Genomic DNA, 18,030 nt, shown 5'->3' with positions numbered 1-18,030 from the left:
ACTAAAAACAATTTTTTTAAAAAGCATATTATACTAAGGAACATTTTCCATACTTAGAAAACTGAGTGAAGAATTACGTTTGAATTTTGCTTTGCCATTCCAAGGTCCTCTATACACAGTGGTGGTGTGTAAATTCATAACCCTTCTTGAGTCAGTCTAAAATTTTCATAGTTTCTGTTTATGTCTTAAAAGAAGGAGCTAGAATGACCCCCGTAACTCCTGGAACACACTCGAGCAGGCATTACAAAGCATGGGTATTATAGCTAGACAGACATGGATTCAAACCCTAACACTCAACTCACCACTTGAGTAATCTTAGACAGGTGACCTGACCTCTGTGACTCAATTTCCTCACTTACAAAATAGCGATAATAGGAACTGTCTTCTAGAATTCATCTCAAGATGAAATAATAAATATAGAGTAGTTAGCATAGTTCTTGACACAAAATGTGTTTCTACAATCAACCTATTAGCACAGTGTTTCATTAACATTCTAACACATTTCTTTTCTAAAAGCCTAGATTAACTGTTCAGTATTGTCTTTTTTAACAAGAGTAACTCATCTTTATGAAATTATTTCTCCTTGAAACTACTTTTCCTATCCATGAGATGAGAGTAAAACCACTTGCCCTGCTAATATCACAGAATGAAGAAAGTCAACAGTAAGTATGGGAAAACCGAATATGTAAAAGTTATTGATGGCAAATTTTAATCTGAAATTCATTATTCTGAAATAAGCATACCATGGATGCTATGGAGAAACAAAGACATGTCAGCAGCACTGTATCATGACTCAAGACCTGTTCCTAAGCCTTCTCTAATGAATTTTAATTCATTTTAATCATACAGTGATTCAGTATCTCCATGTGATAGTGATTCACGTGTTTTAATTTGCCAAATGTTGCTTCTTGATTATTTTCAGAAAGGTTTTTGAGCTCTTTCTTAGGAAAGTCACGACTTGGAGAGTGGATAATATGTCAGTTATTATTTTAGTCCAACCAAAGCTAAATCATATTTATTCCTAATCTAGATCACTACTCATATAGTGATGATTAAATTAGAAGCAGCTCATGGTACAGCTAGTGAGGCATGAACTCCTGGGATTTGAATACCAGTTCAGTCATTTATTAGCTAGACTTAATTGCCAGCAATTTCTTTTACCTTTCTGAACTTGCATCTGAGAAATGGGAATGAGACAGCTATTTCTTAAAGGAGATGGTGGCCTTCAAGAGCAGGGCATGGTCCCTGGAGACAGTAAACATTCTCTGAACAAGGATAATTTTATAATAAAACAAAAAAGAACATCTACTTACAGCTCACAGATGCCAGCTTTGGCAGGAATGAGAGGTACAAGTTGAAGTAAAAGTTTGACACCATTCTGCCATTCTTCTTCTCTTTCAAATTCACAGTACAAATAGCTGCATTCATCAGATGAAAACTGGTAGAAGACATAGGTATCTTGAAAGTATAAATTCTGGTCCACTGTTGGAAACAAAAATGGGGCGGATCCATTTTTAAAAGTATATTATTAAGAGAGTCATAAACCAAATAATAAATTGAAAGCCCTACTAATTATTATGGAGAACCGAGGGATAGGACTATAATTATATATTCTAAGTCCATTCATGTTTACAATCCCACTGAAATAAAAGAGACTTACTGACCAACTCAATTTTTATTACTTGAGGCCTTGGCCAACATGTTCACATGTATTTTATGTGTGCTTCACACACAGGTGAAATCAGTAGCAATTCAAAAAGTGGGGAGAATTTTTTACATGTCCCAAAGTAAACTAATATATTTAATTACTAGGACAACTTTCAAACCAGTGGTTCTCAACTCGGGGGGGGGGGGGGGGGGGGAATGACTGTACCTCCAAGGGACACTTGGAAATGTCTGGAGACATTTTTTGTTATTATTACTAGAGGGTGCTACCGGCATCTGGTGGTTAAGCATCCTGTGTGTACAAGACAGGACCCTACAAATAAGAATTATCTACCAAAAAAAATATCAGTGGTACCAATGTTGTTTTAAAAGGAATCAAGAACTGACCCCAAAAAAATATGAACACTAATTTTTTTGCTAACTACTAACATGAGCCTTACAATCAAACTGGTAACATTCTTCAAAGATAGTCACTGATTTTCTAAATGAGAGTATCAGGTGTTAGGTGTTAATAACACCTTGAAATTATACCCACATCCCTATCTGTTCTCCTCTCTCACACTGGCACTTGGGGGTATGCCTTTCTGAACCTTACTATGTTCTCTGATCCTTAAGATTTATTACCTAGAGGGAAAAAGGGGCTTCCTAGTGACTAACACCTGCATGATAGAGCCCAGTAAAGAATTGGGATTGCTTGACTTCTAATTCTTCAATTCCCAGGACTCCATTAGGAAAAGAGATATCTGCCATCTATTTTAGTTGCTAGTTAACATCAATTGTGTGCTCTGTTTAAACAGCCAATTTTCATAGGTCATATCTCTAATTGTTCATGATTAGTCAATTAAATGGCATACACATTCCACTCATAAAATCAGTTTCCAATAATTATTTTAAGTACAGCTAGACAAATCACACATTTAGAGCAACTAAAGATGTTCCTGATTGGGGCGCCTGGGTGGCTTAGTCGGTTAAGCGTCCGACTTTCGCTTAGGTCATGATCTCGTGGTTTGTGGGTTCGAGCCCCGCGTCGGGCTCTGGGCTGACTGCCAGCTCAGAGCCTGGAGCCTATTTCAGAGTCTGTATCTCCCTCTCTCTCTGACCCTCCCCTGCTCACACACTCTCTCTCTCTCTCTCTCTCCTAGAAATAAATAAAACATTTAAAAAATAAATAAATAAAGATGTTCCTGATTTAAAAACAAAAGAAAACAAAATTTTTGAGGGGCACCTGGGTGGCTCAGTCTGGTTAGGTGTCTGACTTTGGCTCAAGTCATGATCTAGTGGTTCGTGGGTTCTAGCTCCACATCGGGCTCTGTGCTGACAGCTTAGAGCCTAGAGCCTGCTTCAGATTGTGTCTCCCTCTCTCTCTGCCTCTCCCCTGCTCATGCTCGGTCCTTCTGTCTCTCTCTCAAGAATAAACATAAAAATGTTTAAAAAACAGAACAAAACCATGTGAACAGCCTTTTGGGTAGAGGGGAGAGTTAGGGAAAGACTGTTACAGAGAGTAGTCTGTGAACCAGCAAGTACCTAATTATTTTTACAAAAAGTGTGCGAAATATCAAAAGATGACTGGTCACTTTTATTTATAAAATATGCAAGAATGCAAATATGTACCTGTAAAAATAATTTCCATCTAGATTGTAACCTCCTCTAGAAAAAACAAGTAAATTTTGTTCTGGTAGCTTAACAAAATAATGCTTCTGTGCTTTGAAAACATGTAATACTAACCTGATAACATAATTCCCATATCCAGTAGGAGTTGCCAGACCCCTATGGCCATAGATCTGCACTGGACAAAGGGACAGTGTTCTAGAAGCCAGTCTACCAACTCTGACCCAACACAGCTCCTCCTGAACAAAAGGAAAGTCATTCATAGTTAAGACATTGTTGCCACTCATTTGCCAAAGAATTGATATTTATTATCGTTCCTTTCATGGGCTTTTTTAAACAAGGGACTCAATAATAATGAACTGGCACCTCTTATTCATCTTTCCAATTTCAGCTGAAATATCACTTTCTCAGGAACACTTGGAATCATATCCTCTTATGCTTCTGCTTCAATCTCCCAACATTTAGTAATGTACATCTTTCTGAGCGAATACTATCCGCTTTCCTCACTTCAGAATCATTTTCAGGATAGCAGTGACTATGTATATACCTCACGGTTATACCCTAACAATTAGAACAGTTCAGACACACAGAAAATTCTCAAAACACATGTTTGAATAAATGAAGGAATAAATGTAGCAATCCTTATATAAAGATAATGCTTCTGCCTTGGTTAAAACAAGTACCTCAAAGTGATGGTGATACACTTTTGTTCAACCTTTATAGATTTTTATCTAGTCTTTTTGAGAACAAATTAATTCCAAGATTACTCAAAGTTGGGACCACAGAGAGTGGTAAAGAGTTTTGTTTGCCACTCTACAAACAGATTAAATCCTCAAATTTGCCTCAAGGAACAATAAATATGACCAGTAATCTTTTTAATATAGTCTAAGCAATCTAGCTAAGCAGCCTAGATCACAAACCCATAAACCCAGATGTGTGTGATGGATCCCATTAACCATATGCAAAATATTCCCTGTAATTTGTTTTCAAATACACAACAGTATTTGAAGAATGCCCCAATCTGGGCATTACAAGCAGTATTTTCATGCCTACTTTCCATCTTTATCAGCCTCAGATGAAAAACCAAAAAAAGACAACTTCCTTATTTGGTTTTTCATTTGCAAAAATTTCACTGAAAATCATTCTTCCTTATGAAAAAAAAGTCACCAAAATGTTCCTTTAAAAGAATGTATCATGTAAATGGTTATCTTTATTCTATGCTTGGTATTTAAGGACCAAAACATGTCAATAATTATTTTATTCCTAAAACAGAAGAGTATTGTCTGTTTTTTGTGATTGGCTATAGTCATCAATACTAAGAAATCACACAGCAACCAACAATGTGAGAAAATGCCATGAGGTGCTATATTTTCAGTTGTGAAGGTAAAATAAACTTTTCTTGATGAAATATTTGGTTTTGGGGTTTTGAGTTTTTTTGCACCCAACATGGGGCTGGAACTCACAACTCCAAATATCAAGTCACATGCTCTACCAATGGAGCCCCTTTGCTAAGATATTTAAACAAATATTTTGGGTTTTGATAAAGCCTAACTTTTTTTTTTTTTTAGTTGTCACTATTTGAAAGATACTCTCAGGTGATTTGGGCAATACCAGACATGTTCACTTGCAGGTTAGCATTAAGACATTAGACAGATTAACTGTCAAATAAATGGATGTTTTTTGAAAAAGGAGAAAACAGATTGCAGTAAACTAGGCAATTAGACAAAACAGTCAATATTAACTTCTAATTCTATAAGACACCTTTCATGTTAAAGGCTCAAAGTGTTAATTAATTCCTCAATGCCTCTGTTAATTAGCCCGCATCTTGGGCTTGTAAAGCACTTTTATCCCATGGATTTAAACACTGTATCATTGTAATCCTTATTCTCAGAACAATCCAGTCCTCAAACTGCTTTCACCTGGAATAGGACACAAGCAAACATTTACTAACAAACTAAACAGGCAACGTGCAAAAGGTGGCTAGGTGGATGAAGAGGTTTGCTTGCCGGCAAGTGATGGGGAAGAAGTTTCTTAGACTGCGGCTTGTCAAAATGTGTTTAGGAGAACCTGGGGGATTTAGTTAATGTGTACATTCTGATGCAGTATGGCTGCGTGGGGCCCAGGTAATGCTGGGAGCCCCACTCCCCCAGCTCTACCTTCTTGCTGGGAAGGCCTCATTGTGTCTCGGGCAGCAGGGCTGAGTCCATATGCTCAAACAGGATATTGCCATGACATCACTAGTTAATAAGAGCTCCCCGACCCCCAGCCAGTAAGCTACTGTTTCAGTTGTCTATAATCCCTTTCCTCTCCACCCCCAACTTTATCAAATTATTTTTCAAATATCCCTCATTAATCCATCTGCACCAGGGAACACGCATTAGGGACAGAGATAAACACTATCATTAATATCACCAAGGCAAACAAAATGAGGTGAGACACCCCTGCACAGAACTCTTACTCCCCTGACTTGCTGGCCAGGTCTCCAATAATCCAGCTCCCCTACCTAAACCTACAGGATTTAGAGGAGAGCAGCGAGGAAGTAAAGGAGTGGATGGAAGGGAGCAATCCGAACACCCGCAGCAGCTCTTATTCCCAGTGTATTTTCAGTCTTGTACTGAATCCAGAAACCCTTGGAGTACATGTAGATCTCACTACAGTTGCAAGACTAGGTGGGAGCATTGGGATATGGAGGTGATAAGCTACAAGGCCAGTGTGGTTGTTACAATGAAACATTAATTTGACCAATTTCTGGAGCTGAAAATTTGATTTCTCCTGGTCTCCTGCTTTCAGCTGCATTGTTAGCAATTAATCCTAGTGTAAACAGAACCCTAATCTCAAATGTAAATGAGGTGATGATATTTGGAGATCTACTTGAAGTCTCAGAAACCAGTATAATTTTTCCTATAGTGCAAAAGGAATAGAAAATATCTCAAAGTTTTGAAAGTAATTCTCATGAAGAACATGGGAAACATCTTACCTCGATTTACTACCAAATGAAAAGGACTCATCCTAGGCAATCATATTAGCCCTTTATGTTTAAACCCAAGGCACTAATTAAATCCTTGGATAATTAAAGATAGGAAGTGCTGGCCCAACCACTGGGAATCTGAAAAAGCACAGCACATGCTCTCTCCTCATTCTACTACCAGTGAACCCTAAATATGTTCTAAGTTGCATGGATGGTTCTTTTCCATGAACCTTATTAATGTACATCTCCTAAAGTTTTTTTCACTCTATATCCATGGAGATCACATAAAGAAACTGCGAATAATGATGGATCTTACACATAGCCTTGTGTGGTAGCTAAAATGAATCCTAGGAGCCAGCTTATGACTAGACCAAAGACTTATCCGTCCAGTTTTAATTTTTAAAAAATGAAAAAAAAATCAGATTTAAAGTTTGCATCATCATCTGTTAAAAAAAAAAAAAAATTAAAGGCTCTATGTGAGGTGGTCATAGCCACTCTTCCCCTCTGCTATTGTCTACTTGGCCTGGGCACTAAACTGAAGGTTCTCAGACCTTCAGCTGTGAATTCCTTATATGGGGGAGGGTAAACTTTTTTCAAGAGTTTCGTTGAGTCCATATACACAGAAACATGTTTTGTCAACAGAACACATATCTAATGTAGGTCATATTTTTCAAGACCTAGGTTTATACTAATGTGGTTAATTAAATATGGGATTTAAAGTATTAATTCATTGTAGTTTTCCTACCTTCCCTACTACCCTTGCTCAATGATGCCTCAGAAAACAGAGGGTTCTGCCAAGTGTTTGATTAGAAAGAAGTTGGTAGCATGGAACAGTTAGTGACAAGGAAAAAAACATGAAGGAACTATCTAAGGTGTGGATAAGAGTTACATAGGTGCATACAATAATTAACAATTCTCAAGCTGTACCCCTAAGAATTGCGCATTTTGGGCAGAAGACATGAACAGACACTTCTCCAAAGAGGACATCCAGATGGCCAACAGACACATGAAACGATGCTCAGCATCCCTCCTCATCAGGGAAATACAAATCAAAACCACACTGAGATACCACCTCACGCCAGTCAGAGTGGCTAAAATGAGCAAATCAGAGAACTCTAGATGCTGGCGAGGATGTGGAGAAACGGGCACCCTCCTACACTGTTGGTGGGAATGTAAACTGGTTCAGCCCCTCTGGAAAACAGTGTGGAGGTTCCTCAGGAAACTAACAACAGAACTTCCCTATGACCCAGCAATAGCACTGCTAGGAATTTACCCAAGGGATACAGAAATGCTGATGCGTAGGAGCACATGTACCCCAATGTTCATAGCAGCACTCTCCACAATAGCTCAAACTTGGAAAGAGCCTAAGTGTCCATCAACAGATGAATGGATCAAGAAGATGTTGTTTTTCTATACCATGGAATACTACATGGCAATGAGAAACAATGAAATCTGGCCATGTGTAGCAACATGGATGGACCTTGAGGGTGTTATGCTGAGCGAAATAAGTCAGGCAGAGAAGGACAAATACCATATGTTTGCACGTATAGGAGGATTAGGAGGAACTTGACGGTGGAACAAGGGGGAGAAGAAGGGTGGAAATGGTGGGGGAAAGGGAGAGAGGCAAACCATGAGAGACTCTTGAATGCTGATAAAAACTGAGGACTGTTGGTTGTGGGGGGGTGGGGGGATGGGCATGGAGGAGGACACTTGTGGGGATGAGCACTGAGTGTTATGTGGAAACTAATTTGAAAATAAACTATTTGTAAAAAAATAAGTAAAAAAAAAAAAAGAATTGCGCATTTTAAGTCGTATCTCAATAAAACGGGAGTCTTACTTAAATAGGTTGAGAATCACTATCCCCCAAATCCATGCCATGATGAAATTTTCCCCAACTGTGACAAATGGAAAAAAACAGGAATATCATAATGCATTGTGACAAAGCTAAGTGAGTTAACCTAAAGAAACATCCTTTATTTTGAGTATCTTTCCGATGTGTTTCTGGTAACATTTTTTCTGAGCGCTCTTCCTGTTCTTGGTGGTACACTGCAATCTCATGTCGGTAAGAAAAAATACTGATAACAAATGCCATCGTTTTCTTTTTTGGTTCAATTTTCATCATTGTCATTTGGTCTTGTTTGATATGGCTTAATACCTTTGCCTGACAAAATAAAAAGCTGACAATTTACTTTTGTTTTTTTCTCGAAATGGCTCCACGTAATGAAAATGTGCTCTGAATTTACTAAGCGGCCGTTCTTAGTCCAGCTGCTTTAAAACCGACCATCAGCCCATGCATTTCCCCCCTTATTCACAAGCCAAGGCAGAGAAGTGCCCGCGCTTTGTCACCTGCCCTTCCCCCTCCTCGCAGGGCCTGGGGAGCGGCTCATCCTCACCTGGCAACTTAGAGCAGAAGTCCGTTCTCCCACAGACCCCTCCAAAAGCCTTGGTAAGGTTCCTGAAGAGGGGACCTGAATTTACTGGAGTCCCGTGACGGCACATGCCCAATAAAAATGGCCTAGAACATCACATTTCAGGGGAAGCAGAACAGAGAGTCTCTCAGGAGCCCATCCACACCTGCGGCTAGAGATTCCGTGCGCTAACCTCAGAACCAGGAGTCTCCTGTCAGCACTCAGCTGAGTTTAACTAGAAGAAAAATCACCATCAGCACCCCAAATGGACACTCCAAACAAACCAACCCTTCCAGTGCTGAGAGAGCCCACCTCTCTAGGGTCAACTTTATCATTTTAGCACATTTTGGGTTTTTTTTTTTTTCCTCAAGGAGAATTTGTGACAAGGTGTTAGAAAACTGTGTTACCTGTAAAATCCCTTGAGGTTCACTCTGTCCTTTATCAGGTCACCGGCCTGAACGATAATAATATTCCTCAATGCTCTCCCCGCACAAGAAGAATTCTCTCCATAAATCTAAATGGGAAAAGACAAATATCCTCTGTAAATTCAGAGTAACATAATTTGTGAGCTGCCAATAGCATACTATACGTAAAAAAAGAAAAAAAAGTCACGACCACCTCAAGTTTAAAACATTTTAGCCTACGTAGCTACAGACCAACAACTGTCTATTTTATTTTTGCTATTGGTCCACTTGTCCTATTAAGCTACAATAACTATTTTCCAAATCCCAAACTGCTTTAACCATGAAAAATCTTTTATACAAAGTTTCCAGAGCAAATTATCTGTTGTTTTTTTTTTAAAAAGATGTTTCTGTTAGTACAGCAAATTGAAGAATATTTATAACATATGACTCTCATACTGGTAATGGATTCATGTAAAAGTCTTGGAAGATGGGATAATAATTTTTTCCTTTCTGGTGAACACCTCGCTCTGTGACACAACGTGATAAGGCTGCGGTCTGCTTCGCTTTTAAGCTTTACTCGGCTGCAGAGCTCATGGTTAATTCCAAGCATCCTGATTTCATCTACTTCATGATTCCATCTAGCAGATAAAAATTTTATCTAACTTCTTTTTGAATCTCCTAACATATCCATATGTATTTCTGATTCTGGGAGGATGCAGGAGGGGATTCCTTAGATCTAGAGAGATTTATGTCCGACTTTATATACCTACCTTCTTTCTCAGTAACTGGCACCTTCCTCCACAATGCAATGCTACCTCACAAACAAAAGAAGCTAAGTAAAAGTGAAGTGTCTTCATAAGTTATTGAAAATCAATGTATACTAGGGGATGCATGCTTCCATCTGTTCACTTGTTCCTCGGTGAGCTCTTTCTGCACCTACACAATTGTGCATCTATACAATATTTTGTATCTTCTCTTGAAGCAAACCAATGGGTAATATATTGACTATGACTTGACAGGGAACACTTCAACCCCATCTTATGCTTCTCTACTATTCCTATTATCACCTCCCAAACACAGCCTGATGAGAAAGTGAGAAGGGCAGGAAGGGATTTATTTTTAACATGTTAAAATTGTATATACATTAAAAACAAATTAAAAAAACCTTCAACAAGTCAGATGACAGAAAGTACTTCCCTAAAAGAGGTACAAATCAGCTGACAGGTCCTGACAAGGTACCAGTGTTCATTCATTCAAACATCCAAAAAACGGTTGGTGAGCAGCTACCAGGCCCCATTCTAGAAGCTGGGATACAGTAGTGAACAAGGCCCATAAGTTCCAGATCTCAGAATGCTCAGTCTCCTGTTTTTCTCAAAAAACAAAACAAAAACTCCATCTCTGTCAACTGATTTTTAAATGTAACACAATGAAGGCTTCCCCATCTTTTTTCAATGAGCATACAGAAATATTGTACTATTAGATAACTCTAAAGACAAACAGTTTCCTTTTATGCAAAGGTTGTAGTGTAAAATAGACACACCGTATTTTTAAAATAGTGGATATCAACACAACAAATTGAAAACTATATATTAGGTATTAACTCTGCCATGTAAGAACTTGGAAGATGGGAAAATATGTTTTCTTCCTGCCTGATGAACATCTTGTACCATGCCACACTTATCAGAGCATTTCAAACACCTTTAGTTGTGTCATCCGCAGGTGAAAGAGAGCCTGCCAGGAGCAAAGGCAAGAGCTGCTGCACCTAGAAAATTCTACACCAGGATTCATAAATCACTGTTTCAGAAAATGCAGTAAGAGAACAGAATCGTACCTGGGAAGGAGTGTGTTCAAGGTATGGATTGGAAATTCTTCTCGATAGAGTCTATTATGAGAGAGAGAGAGGAGAAACAATTAGAACCAAACAAATCTTTGTACTGTAAGAGACAATGTCTGCAACATGGCAGCCCCAGCAACTGTACAAGCCAAAAAAACGTGCTGAAATCTCAAGTCAAAGGCCATAAAGCTTTAACATCTTTATTCGCATTCAGTCTAAGCATCTGGTGGACATTCATTCAAATGGGACAGGTTATTCCATTTGAATAGCTCCTCATCTAACTTTAAAAAGCACATTAAAAAGACTGGGATGCTCTCATACTTGTCATTTAATCTCCATGTGATACTGATTCTGTCTCCTTTCCTTTTCATTTCCTCTTCTACCTACTCACTCAAACTTTCGTCATTATACATCTGAACTTCTGCCTCAGCTCCTCAGTGGATTTCCCTGCCCTCTGGTCATGCCCCCACAGACCATCCTGCAAACCTCAACTCAACAAATGTCCCCAGTTTGCCCCGCTGGACTTACAGTGGGTCTCTTACTGCTTATGTGAGTTAATCAAAACCACCATAGTCTGCCTCCAACAGGTTTCCAGGATTCTCCTTCCACCTCCCTCCATGACAAGACCTACTCATCAGGAGAGCCCCCCATTCCTCCCTGCCTCAGCTCATACCATTCTCCAATTACAGAGTCTTCCACCTTCCCTGACACTTCCCTGGATTCCACTGGACTTTGTGTTTTGTTTTATTTCAAATGTTTATTTACTTGAGAAAGGAGATAAAGAGCAAGTGGGAGAGGGGCAGAGAGAGAGGGAGCCAGAATTGCAAACACACTCCATGTTGTCAGCACAGAGCCCAATGTGCCGCTCGAACTCATGAACCGCGAGATTATGACCTGCGCTGAAATCAAGAGTTGGACACTCAACCAACTTAGCCACCCAGGCACCCGTTTTTTCCCCCACCAGACTCTGAAGTCCAGGTGTCGCGCAGTCACCTCCTGGGTGAAGCGCCTCTCCCTGCTCCAGTCCGCTGGGCTTTGTCCCTCTTCACAGCTCTGCTCCTCTGTCCTAGTCATGTGGCAGCTCCTGGCGGCTCTGCGCTGTTGGCTGTCGTTCTTTGTGTGCCTTTGCCTAAACCCATCCATAAGCTTCTTGAGGGAGTGCTGGCAGTTTATATGGCTCTGCTTTCACAGCACTAGCACACAACCTTGCACACAAATAAATCATTTATTTAGAGATATTTACATCTCTCTATCCAATAAGTATTTACTGAATGATTTGAATTGTAGGAGCTAACTTTTCCTACCTAGCAATCCAGTAAGCTACACCATCACCCACATATGCTTCAGCACAATAGAAAACTATTATCATTTCCCATTGTGGTAGGAGAAAAAGAACAGAGCAACTAACATTTACTGAGCTCCCAACCTATGTTTAAAAGCTCTTTACACCTCTATTCCGAGGCTTGCTGCCTTTTCAGATCCCTTAGTCTTTAGTCTGCCGCCTCCACTTCCCAGGATCATTTGCAAAATTACAAAACATTCCCTGCCAGTCATCGTTTTCCAGCATCTAAATCTTCTACCAAACCTTAACCTAAGACGGAATTCCCATTCTACATCTTCCCCACTCCACATGGCTCCCATATTACTTATCTTAATTAAGCTGAAATGAATGTATAGACTCTATTCAGAAATGCCAATTGGTATACTCTGCTAAAGATTTGCTGTGGCTTCAAAGAAAAGGAAATTTACAAAGGTAGACAGGCCATTTTTAATTCCCATGTCTTAAAATAAAACACCCACCCACCCCTTCTGGTGTCGTCTATACACATTCCAAATCAGCCCTTCTGAGGCCTTCTGTCGTCTGAGCCTACGTAATATAGTCACTTATTGAAATACCAAACAATTTAAAATTTGCATAGGCACTAGCTTTATCATTTGAAGATGAATCATCATAAGTGATTCTTCCCCCTTAAAGAGAGACTTTTAAAAATCAATCTGGCAGGCCAGGACTGACAGTCTTTGTTACTCATCTAATTGCCTGAATCAGCTCAGAAAAGCAACTACTTCACATGATTTAGTTTAAAAAAAAAAAAAGGAAAGAAAGAAAGAGAGCTTTTAGGTAGAAACAAGTTCTCTAGAGCTAGGTAGGGGCACATTCGCAGGAGAAAGCAAACCATTTCCTTTCTTTCAGCTGCCAACCTAAATCTGGCCGTCTAACACTAGTATTACATTCACACAATTCTACTTCACAGAAACTTCCCTGTGGATGGCTCGTTTCAAAAGATTGGTAAGGTGAGTAAATAAAGCCACGAGATTCTTCCATGCTGACTAGATAACAGCAACAGATAAGCTACTAGCCCACAGGGAATCGACAAGAGCAACATAACAAGAACTGCCTTTTCCGGGACACAATACCTACAGTTGTTGTCAGCAACTCCTGTGAAGCACTCTCTTAACTGGTCCCAGGAGGGCTTTGTTTCATTAAAGCTCTGAGAAGGCAGCTCTCAAACTCAGCTGGGCTCCAGGAAGGCACAGAGCTGCTCACAAAACTCTGTAAAGTTCTGAGGTGTTCAACTTAAAACAACTACCCTAACTCTGTACTCTAGAGACTGATTTTTGTCAGTTGCCGGTATTGGCCCAAAATAGCAAGTGTCAAAGACCTGGGGAAAAAAAGAACACAGAATAGTCTATCCATTACTTCGTCAAAAAAAATTTTTTTTAATGCTTGTTTATTTTCAAGAGAGAGAGAAAGAGAGACAGAGTATGAGCAGGAGAGGGGCAAAGAGAGAGGGAGAACACTGAACACAGGCTCCAGGCTCTGAGGTGCCAGCACAGAGTCTGACGTGGGGCTCAAACTCAGGGACCATGAGATCATGACCTGAGCCGAAGTTGGATGCTTAACTGACTGAGCCACCTAGGCACTCCTCCATTACCTCATTTTTAAGAGGTACTGGGAAATGATGTAATTTTACCAGAGGAATGGTGGGGGGCTGCTCTCAGTCACCTCATGCATTGCTCTCCAGCACTGACCTGAAAGAGTGTGTGTCACATGAACACTCTTAAAATAGGACCCCTCTCCATTTCGATATTCTTTCCCTAATATACCATCAGCTGTTTTCATCCCATCTTTGAATCCCTTGGTTTTATTTCTCCTCTCCCTTCTAGGGCTTTATCAGACCCCCTCCTGTGGCAACTAACTTCCATTCATTTCTTACTTGCAAAGCACCTATATAGCTCCTTGCTGGGCACTGTGAGAGCTCCCAGAAACATATAAATGTGCATGATACCATTCCTGATTTAGAAATCCACTTATCAGAACACATAAGATCTAAAGAATACTTTAAACCCATTAACTATTTTCCTTGATCCTGATTTCCTAATCAATTTACTCTATAATTTTGGATGGCTGTTCCCATTGATACAGAGTATCCTCTTTTAAATGGCCCTCATTTGGAGCACATGGGTGGCTCAGTCAGTTAAGCCTCTGACTCTTGATTTAGGCTGTCATGATCTCACCTTGTGACATCGAGCCCCATGCTGGGCGCTGCAATGGGCGTGAGGCCTCCTTAAGATTCTCCCTTTCCCTCTCCCCTGCTTGCATGCACACTCTCTAAATAAATAATAAATAAATAAAATTAGATTTTAATTCAAATTTATTTCTTCTCCTTCCCATTTTAACGAACCATGGAAAATGATTCCCGGCAGATACTTTTCATAGTTTAAACATGTATTAGAAAACTGTAACCCTTTAATATTCAAACGAACTTCTAGAAAAAAATAATGGCATAACTCAAAAGAGTAATTGGTTAGTTATCATGTATTACCTTCATTTTTTTCAAGTTAAGTGTTCACTAAAATTAAACTATAACGGCCCAAAATTCTGAGTCTGAACCAAGCATAGAACTCATTCCAGAGTCAGTGAAAATATCTTACTATACTATATGATAGACTTACAGCACATTTTTTTTATCATCTCTTAAAGGACATGCCTTAAAACTGTCCTTAGATTGAGTTGAAGTGCTTAGGTGACTGAGTGAGAGAGAAATGAAAGAAGAGCAAATCATTTCAATCTCCACAGAAGCACGACCTGCTCTATTTCAAAGAGGCACGAACAAGAGCTATCAAATGTACTGATGCCTTGAGAATTCACTTCCTGACATAACTTTCTGTCACCTTCAGCCATTGTCTTTTCCCAATTCTGGGTGATCAAATAGAAGATGAAGACATCAAAGTGTAATGAGTACACTTACATTACTTACAAATCAAGGAAACCAAAAGGCTTCCCTAAGTTACTGGAGGGCCCCCGTGTTAAGAGACTACTACTGACTGAAACAACCAGGGCTAGGACCTGACAGGCTGTCCAGTAGAGTTCTAAGACTGTGGGTTCTTTTTAAGCCCCAGGGCACAATTCGATGTCAATCAAAGCCCCATCAAGGTAAAAGGGATACAACTGCAGCCAGTGTGTGAGCTTGAGAATTACACAGCATCACCAGTACAGGATTATGCAAGCTGGAGACCTGAGCCAATTGCTGAAAGGGAAGCATGGGGTGGGGCCCACCACCCTCCCTCTGCAAGCTCTGGTCAAGGATTAGGTCCACAACCATTTCCTCTGAGCTCCAAGGGATGTGCTCCCACCAGTCATTCATAGCCACAAAGGCCATTTGTAATTGCACCTTCTCAACATAGTCAATAATGTTTTCAAAATTGTTTTATTCCACAAAGCCCTCTGAGGTGTTAAGAAAACCAAATGAAAGGAAAAGTGGCAGAAACACTGAGCGCCTCCTTTGCCTTAAGCACTTTCCCATAATAGTAACTGCACCCACCTATTCACATTTTTACAGAAAAGAGGCCTAAGGGATAGAGAAATTAAGACATTTACTTCAAGTCCCAGAGCTGGAAAAGTTAGAGTCAGGACTCAAACAAAAGGGACTGATTCCAAAGCTTCCACTCTGCCATACTATGCTACATGCTATTAAATAGTAACTGAGTTTCTATCATGTGCTAGGCATTGTGCTAAGTATTTTACATGCAACATGCCTCTTAATCTGTGAACAACTACGAGGTAGATACTATCATTAATTCTATTTTGCAGATGACAGAACTACTCTCAAATAGGTTAAGAAATTTACCCAAGTTTGTAGCCCATACCCATCTGTAGATACTGCTCCATAGGTGTCTCTTATAACATAGACTGCGATGATTTAAGAGTCACATGACAAATAAGTGCGTCTCACTGCCTGTAGAAATCACACATAGCATGAGATCCAGTGGTTCTCAACCCTGGATGTCTACCAGAGCCATCTGCGAAACTCAAGAGAAAAGTGAAACAGGAGTTCATGTCCGACCGCAGACCACAGAATTAGAACCTCTAGGAGCCAGACCTGGGTGGTTTTTGCCAAGCTCCCCAGGTGGTTTCTCATGTGCAACCACTGTGCAAATGAGTGGCTGGAATTGGCAATTTGAACCTCTCACCATCCACTTCAGCTATGAGACGTGGAGCACTTTTCAAACATCACCTCCCTCGCAGGCCCGGCCGAGTTGAGAACATAGTAGAAGTACAAATCTTTTGACCAACAGCACTGGCATCTGTGACAGATTCTCTGTCTGGCTTGTGTAAAAACAAAGAGCCAGTGTTTCCGGAGATACCACCTTGTACCCATTTGTGTTATGTGTTTCATATATATCCCATCCCAGACACAGCCCTAAGCCAAGGAAACTTCGTGTCTGCAGAAAAGCACAGGACCTCCACCCCTTCTGAAAGGCATACCCTTTTAATGGCATCTGCAGCATTACACTTAATTTTTACTTCCCATTATTAAAGGACTCTCTTCTAGTATAAACACGTTTGCCCCACTTAAAAGCTAAAGGAGAAAATTGAAGTGGGTTCTAGGAATACTTATAAATATTTCAAAATCTTGCCTACCCAGGGAAATAAATCAGCAAGAACCAGCAGCTTCTGGGAAAACATACACAATAGGTGCCACAGAAACAAACCCGAACGCGTCATCAACTTGGTTTTCATTCAGTTCTTGGGAAAATCTTTCTTCTTGCTGCATTTACAAGCAAGGGAATAGTTCTACCTAACATGGTGGGCTTTGGTTAATCCAGTCACAGAAAAGACGTTACATTTTTGGAATCAAGTCCCTAATGACTTGGAACAGTTAAATTAGCAAGCTTACTTATCTCCACTTGTTACTGAATTCTACTTGTACTACCATCAAACCCCTGAGTCACATCTGGACTCCAAGATGAAGCCTTTCCCCAGCAGCCAACATGAAGACACTCCCACCAACACAATAGGGGCAGCAAAATCATCAAAGTATTGCATTATAACCCGCCAAATAAATACCCATGAGTCCATACGGATATAAATGATTGAATAAACAAATGTTGGGGTGGAGGGAGTATGGACAGCTCTTCCTTACAGAATAATTCCGAGTACTGAATTCAGTAAGAGGAAAACAAAATCACCATTAGGCAAATGCCACAGTACTGAATGTTGCAGAAAAGAAAGAAATCAGTGGATGCCAAAATTAGTGGACACACATGTGATACACAGGCTATCTGCAAAGTGTCAGAGTGGCTTCTCACAAGACGCTAATGAGTATGGAGAAAAAAAGAATAGCTTTTCAGTTGTTCATAGCAGACCTGGCCTTAACTGATAAAAGTTATCACCAATCATGAGACATGTTGACATCATTTGCCTGCTGAAAGGATACACTGAGGAAGGCACTTTTAGGACATTTTTGTAAAACTGCATACCTGAATTCATTGACAAAACAACTCCAAATTGAGGGACACTTCAATTTTTTTTTTTTAATTTATTTCTGAGAGAGAGAGAGAGGGACAGTATGAGCAGGGAGGGTCAGAGAGAGAGGGAGATACAGAATCTGAAACAGGCTCCAGGATCTGAACTAGCTGTCAGCACAGAGCCTGATACGGGGCTCGAACCCACGAACCATGAGATCATGACCTGAGCTGAAGTCAGACGCTCAATTGACTAAGCCACCTAGGTGCCCCGAGGGACACTTCAATTTAAATAGACTGTAATTCCACAAAAACTGCCAAAACTATCAAAAACCAAGAGATACTTCAGGACTCTCCCAGAGTGGAAGAGACCAAAGGAAACACAAATAAAGCCCA

At 40.0% G+C, this 18,030-nt stretch overlaps 1 protein-coding gene across 2 annotated transcripts in view; it reads right to left on the bottom strand.

Moving 5' to 3' along the window:
* Positions 1 to 18,030, bottom strand: part of RAPGEF5 (Rap guanine nucleotide exchange factor 5) — a 223,580-nt gene that overhangs the window by 173,771 nt on the left and 31,779 nt on the right. The window contains exons 2-5 of one of the 2 annotated variants that reach the window (XM_039238850.1): positions 10,885 to 10,935; positions 9,057 to 9,163; positions 3,391 to 3,512; positions 1,314 to 1,482 (exon numbers count right to left, since the gene is read on the bottom strand). In XM_039238850.1, coding sequence (XP_039094781.1) covers positions 1,314 to 1,482; positions 3,391 to 3,512; positions 9,057 to 9,163; positions 10,885 to 10,935 — 449 coding nt within the window. Of the gene's footprint in view, positions 1 to 1,313; positions 1,483 to 3,390; positions 3,513 to 9,056; positions 9,164 to 10,884; positions 10,936 to 18,030 lie in introns of those variants that run through there. The other variant, XM_039238851.1, reaches the window with a different exon arrangement.

The sequence above is a fragment of the Hyaena hyaena genome, unplaced genomic scaffold (assembly GCF_003009895.1).
Source record: "Hyaena hyaena isolate Hyena2069 unplaced genomic scaffold, ASM300989v1 scaffold_149, whole genome shotgun sequence".
Lineage (NCBI taxonomy): Eukaryota > Metazoa > Chordata > Mammalia > Carnivora > Hyaenidae > Hyaena > Hyaena hyaena.
Note: the sequence above shows the minus strand (reverse complement) of the source record. Positions and strands in the feature narration are given on the sequence as shown.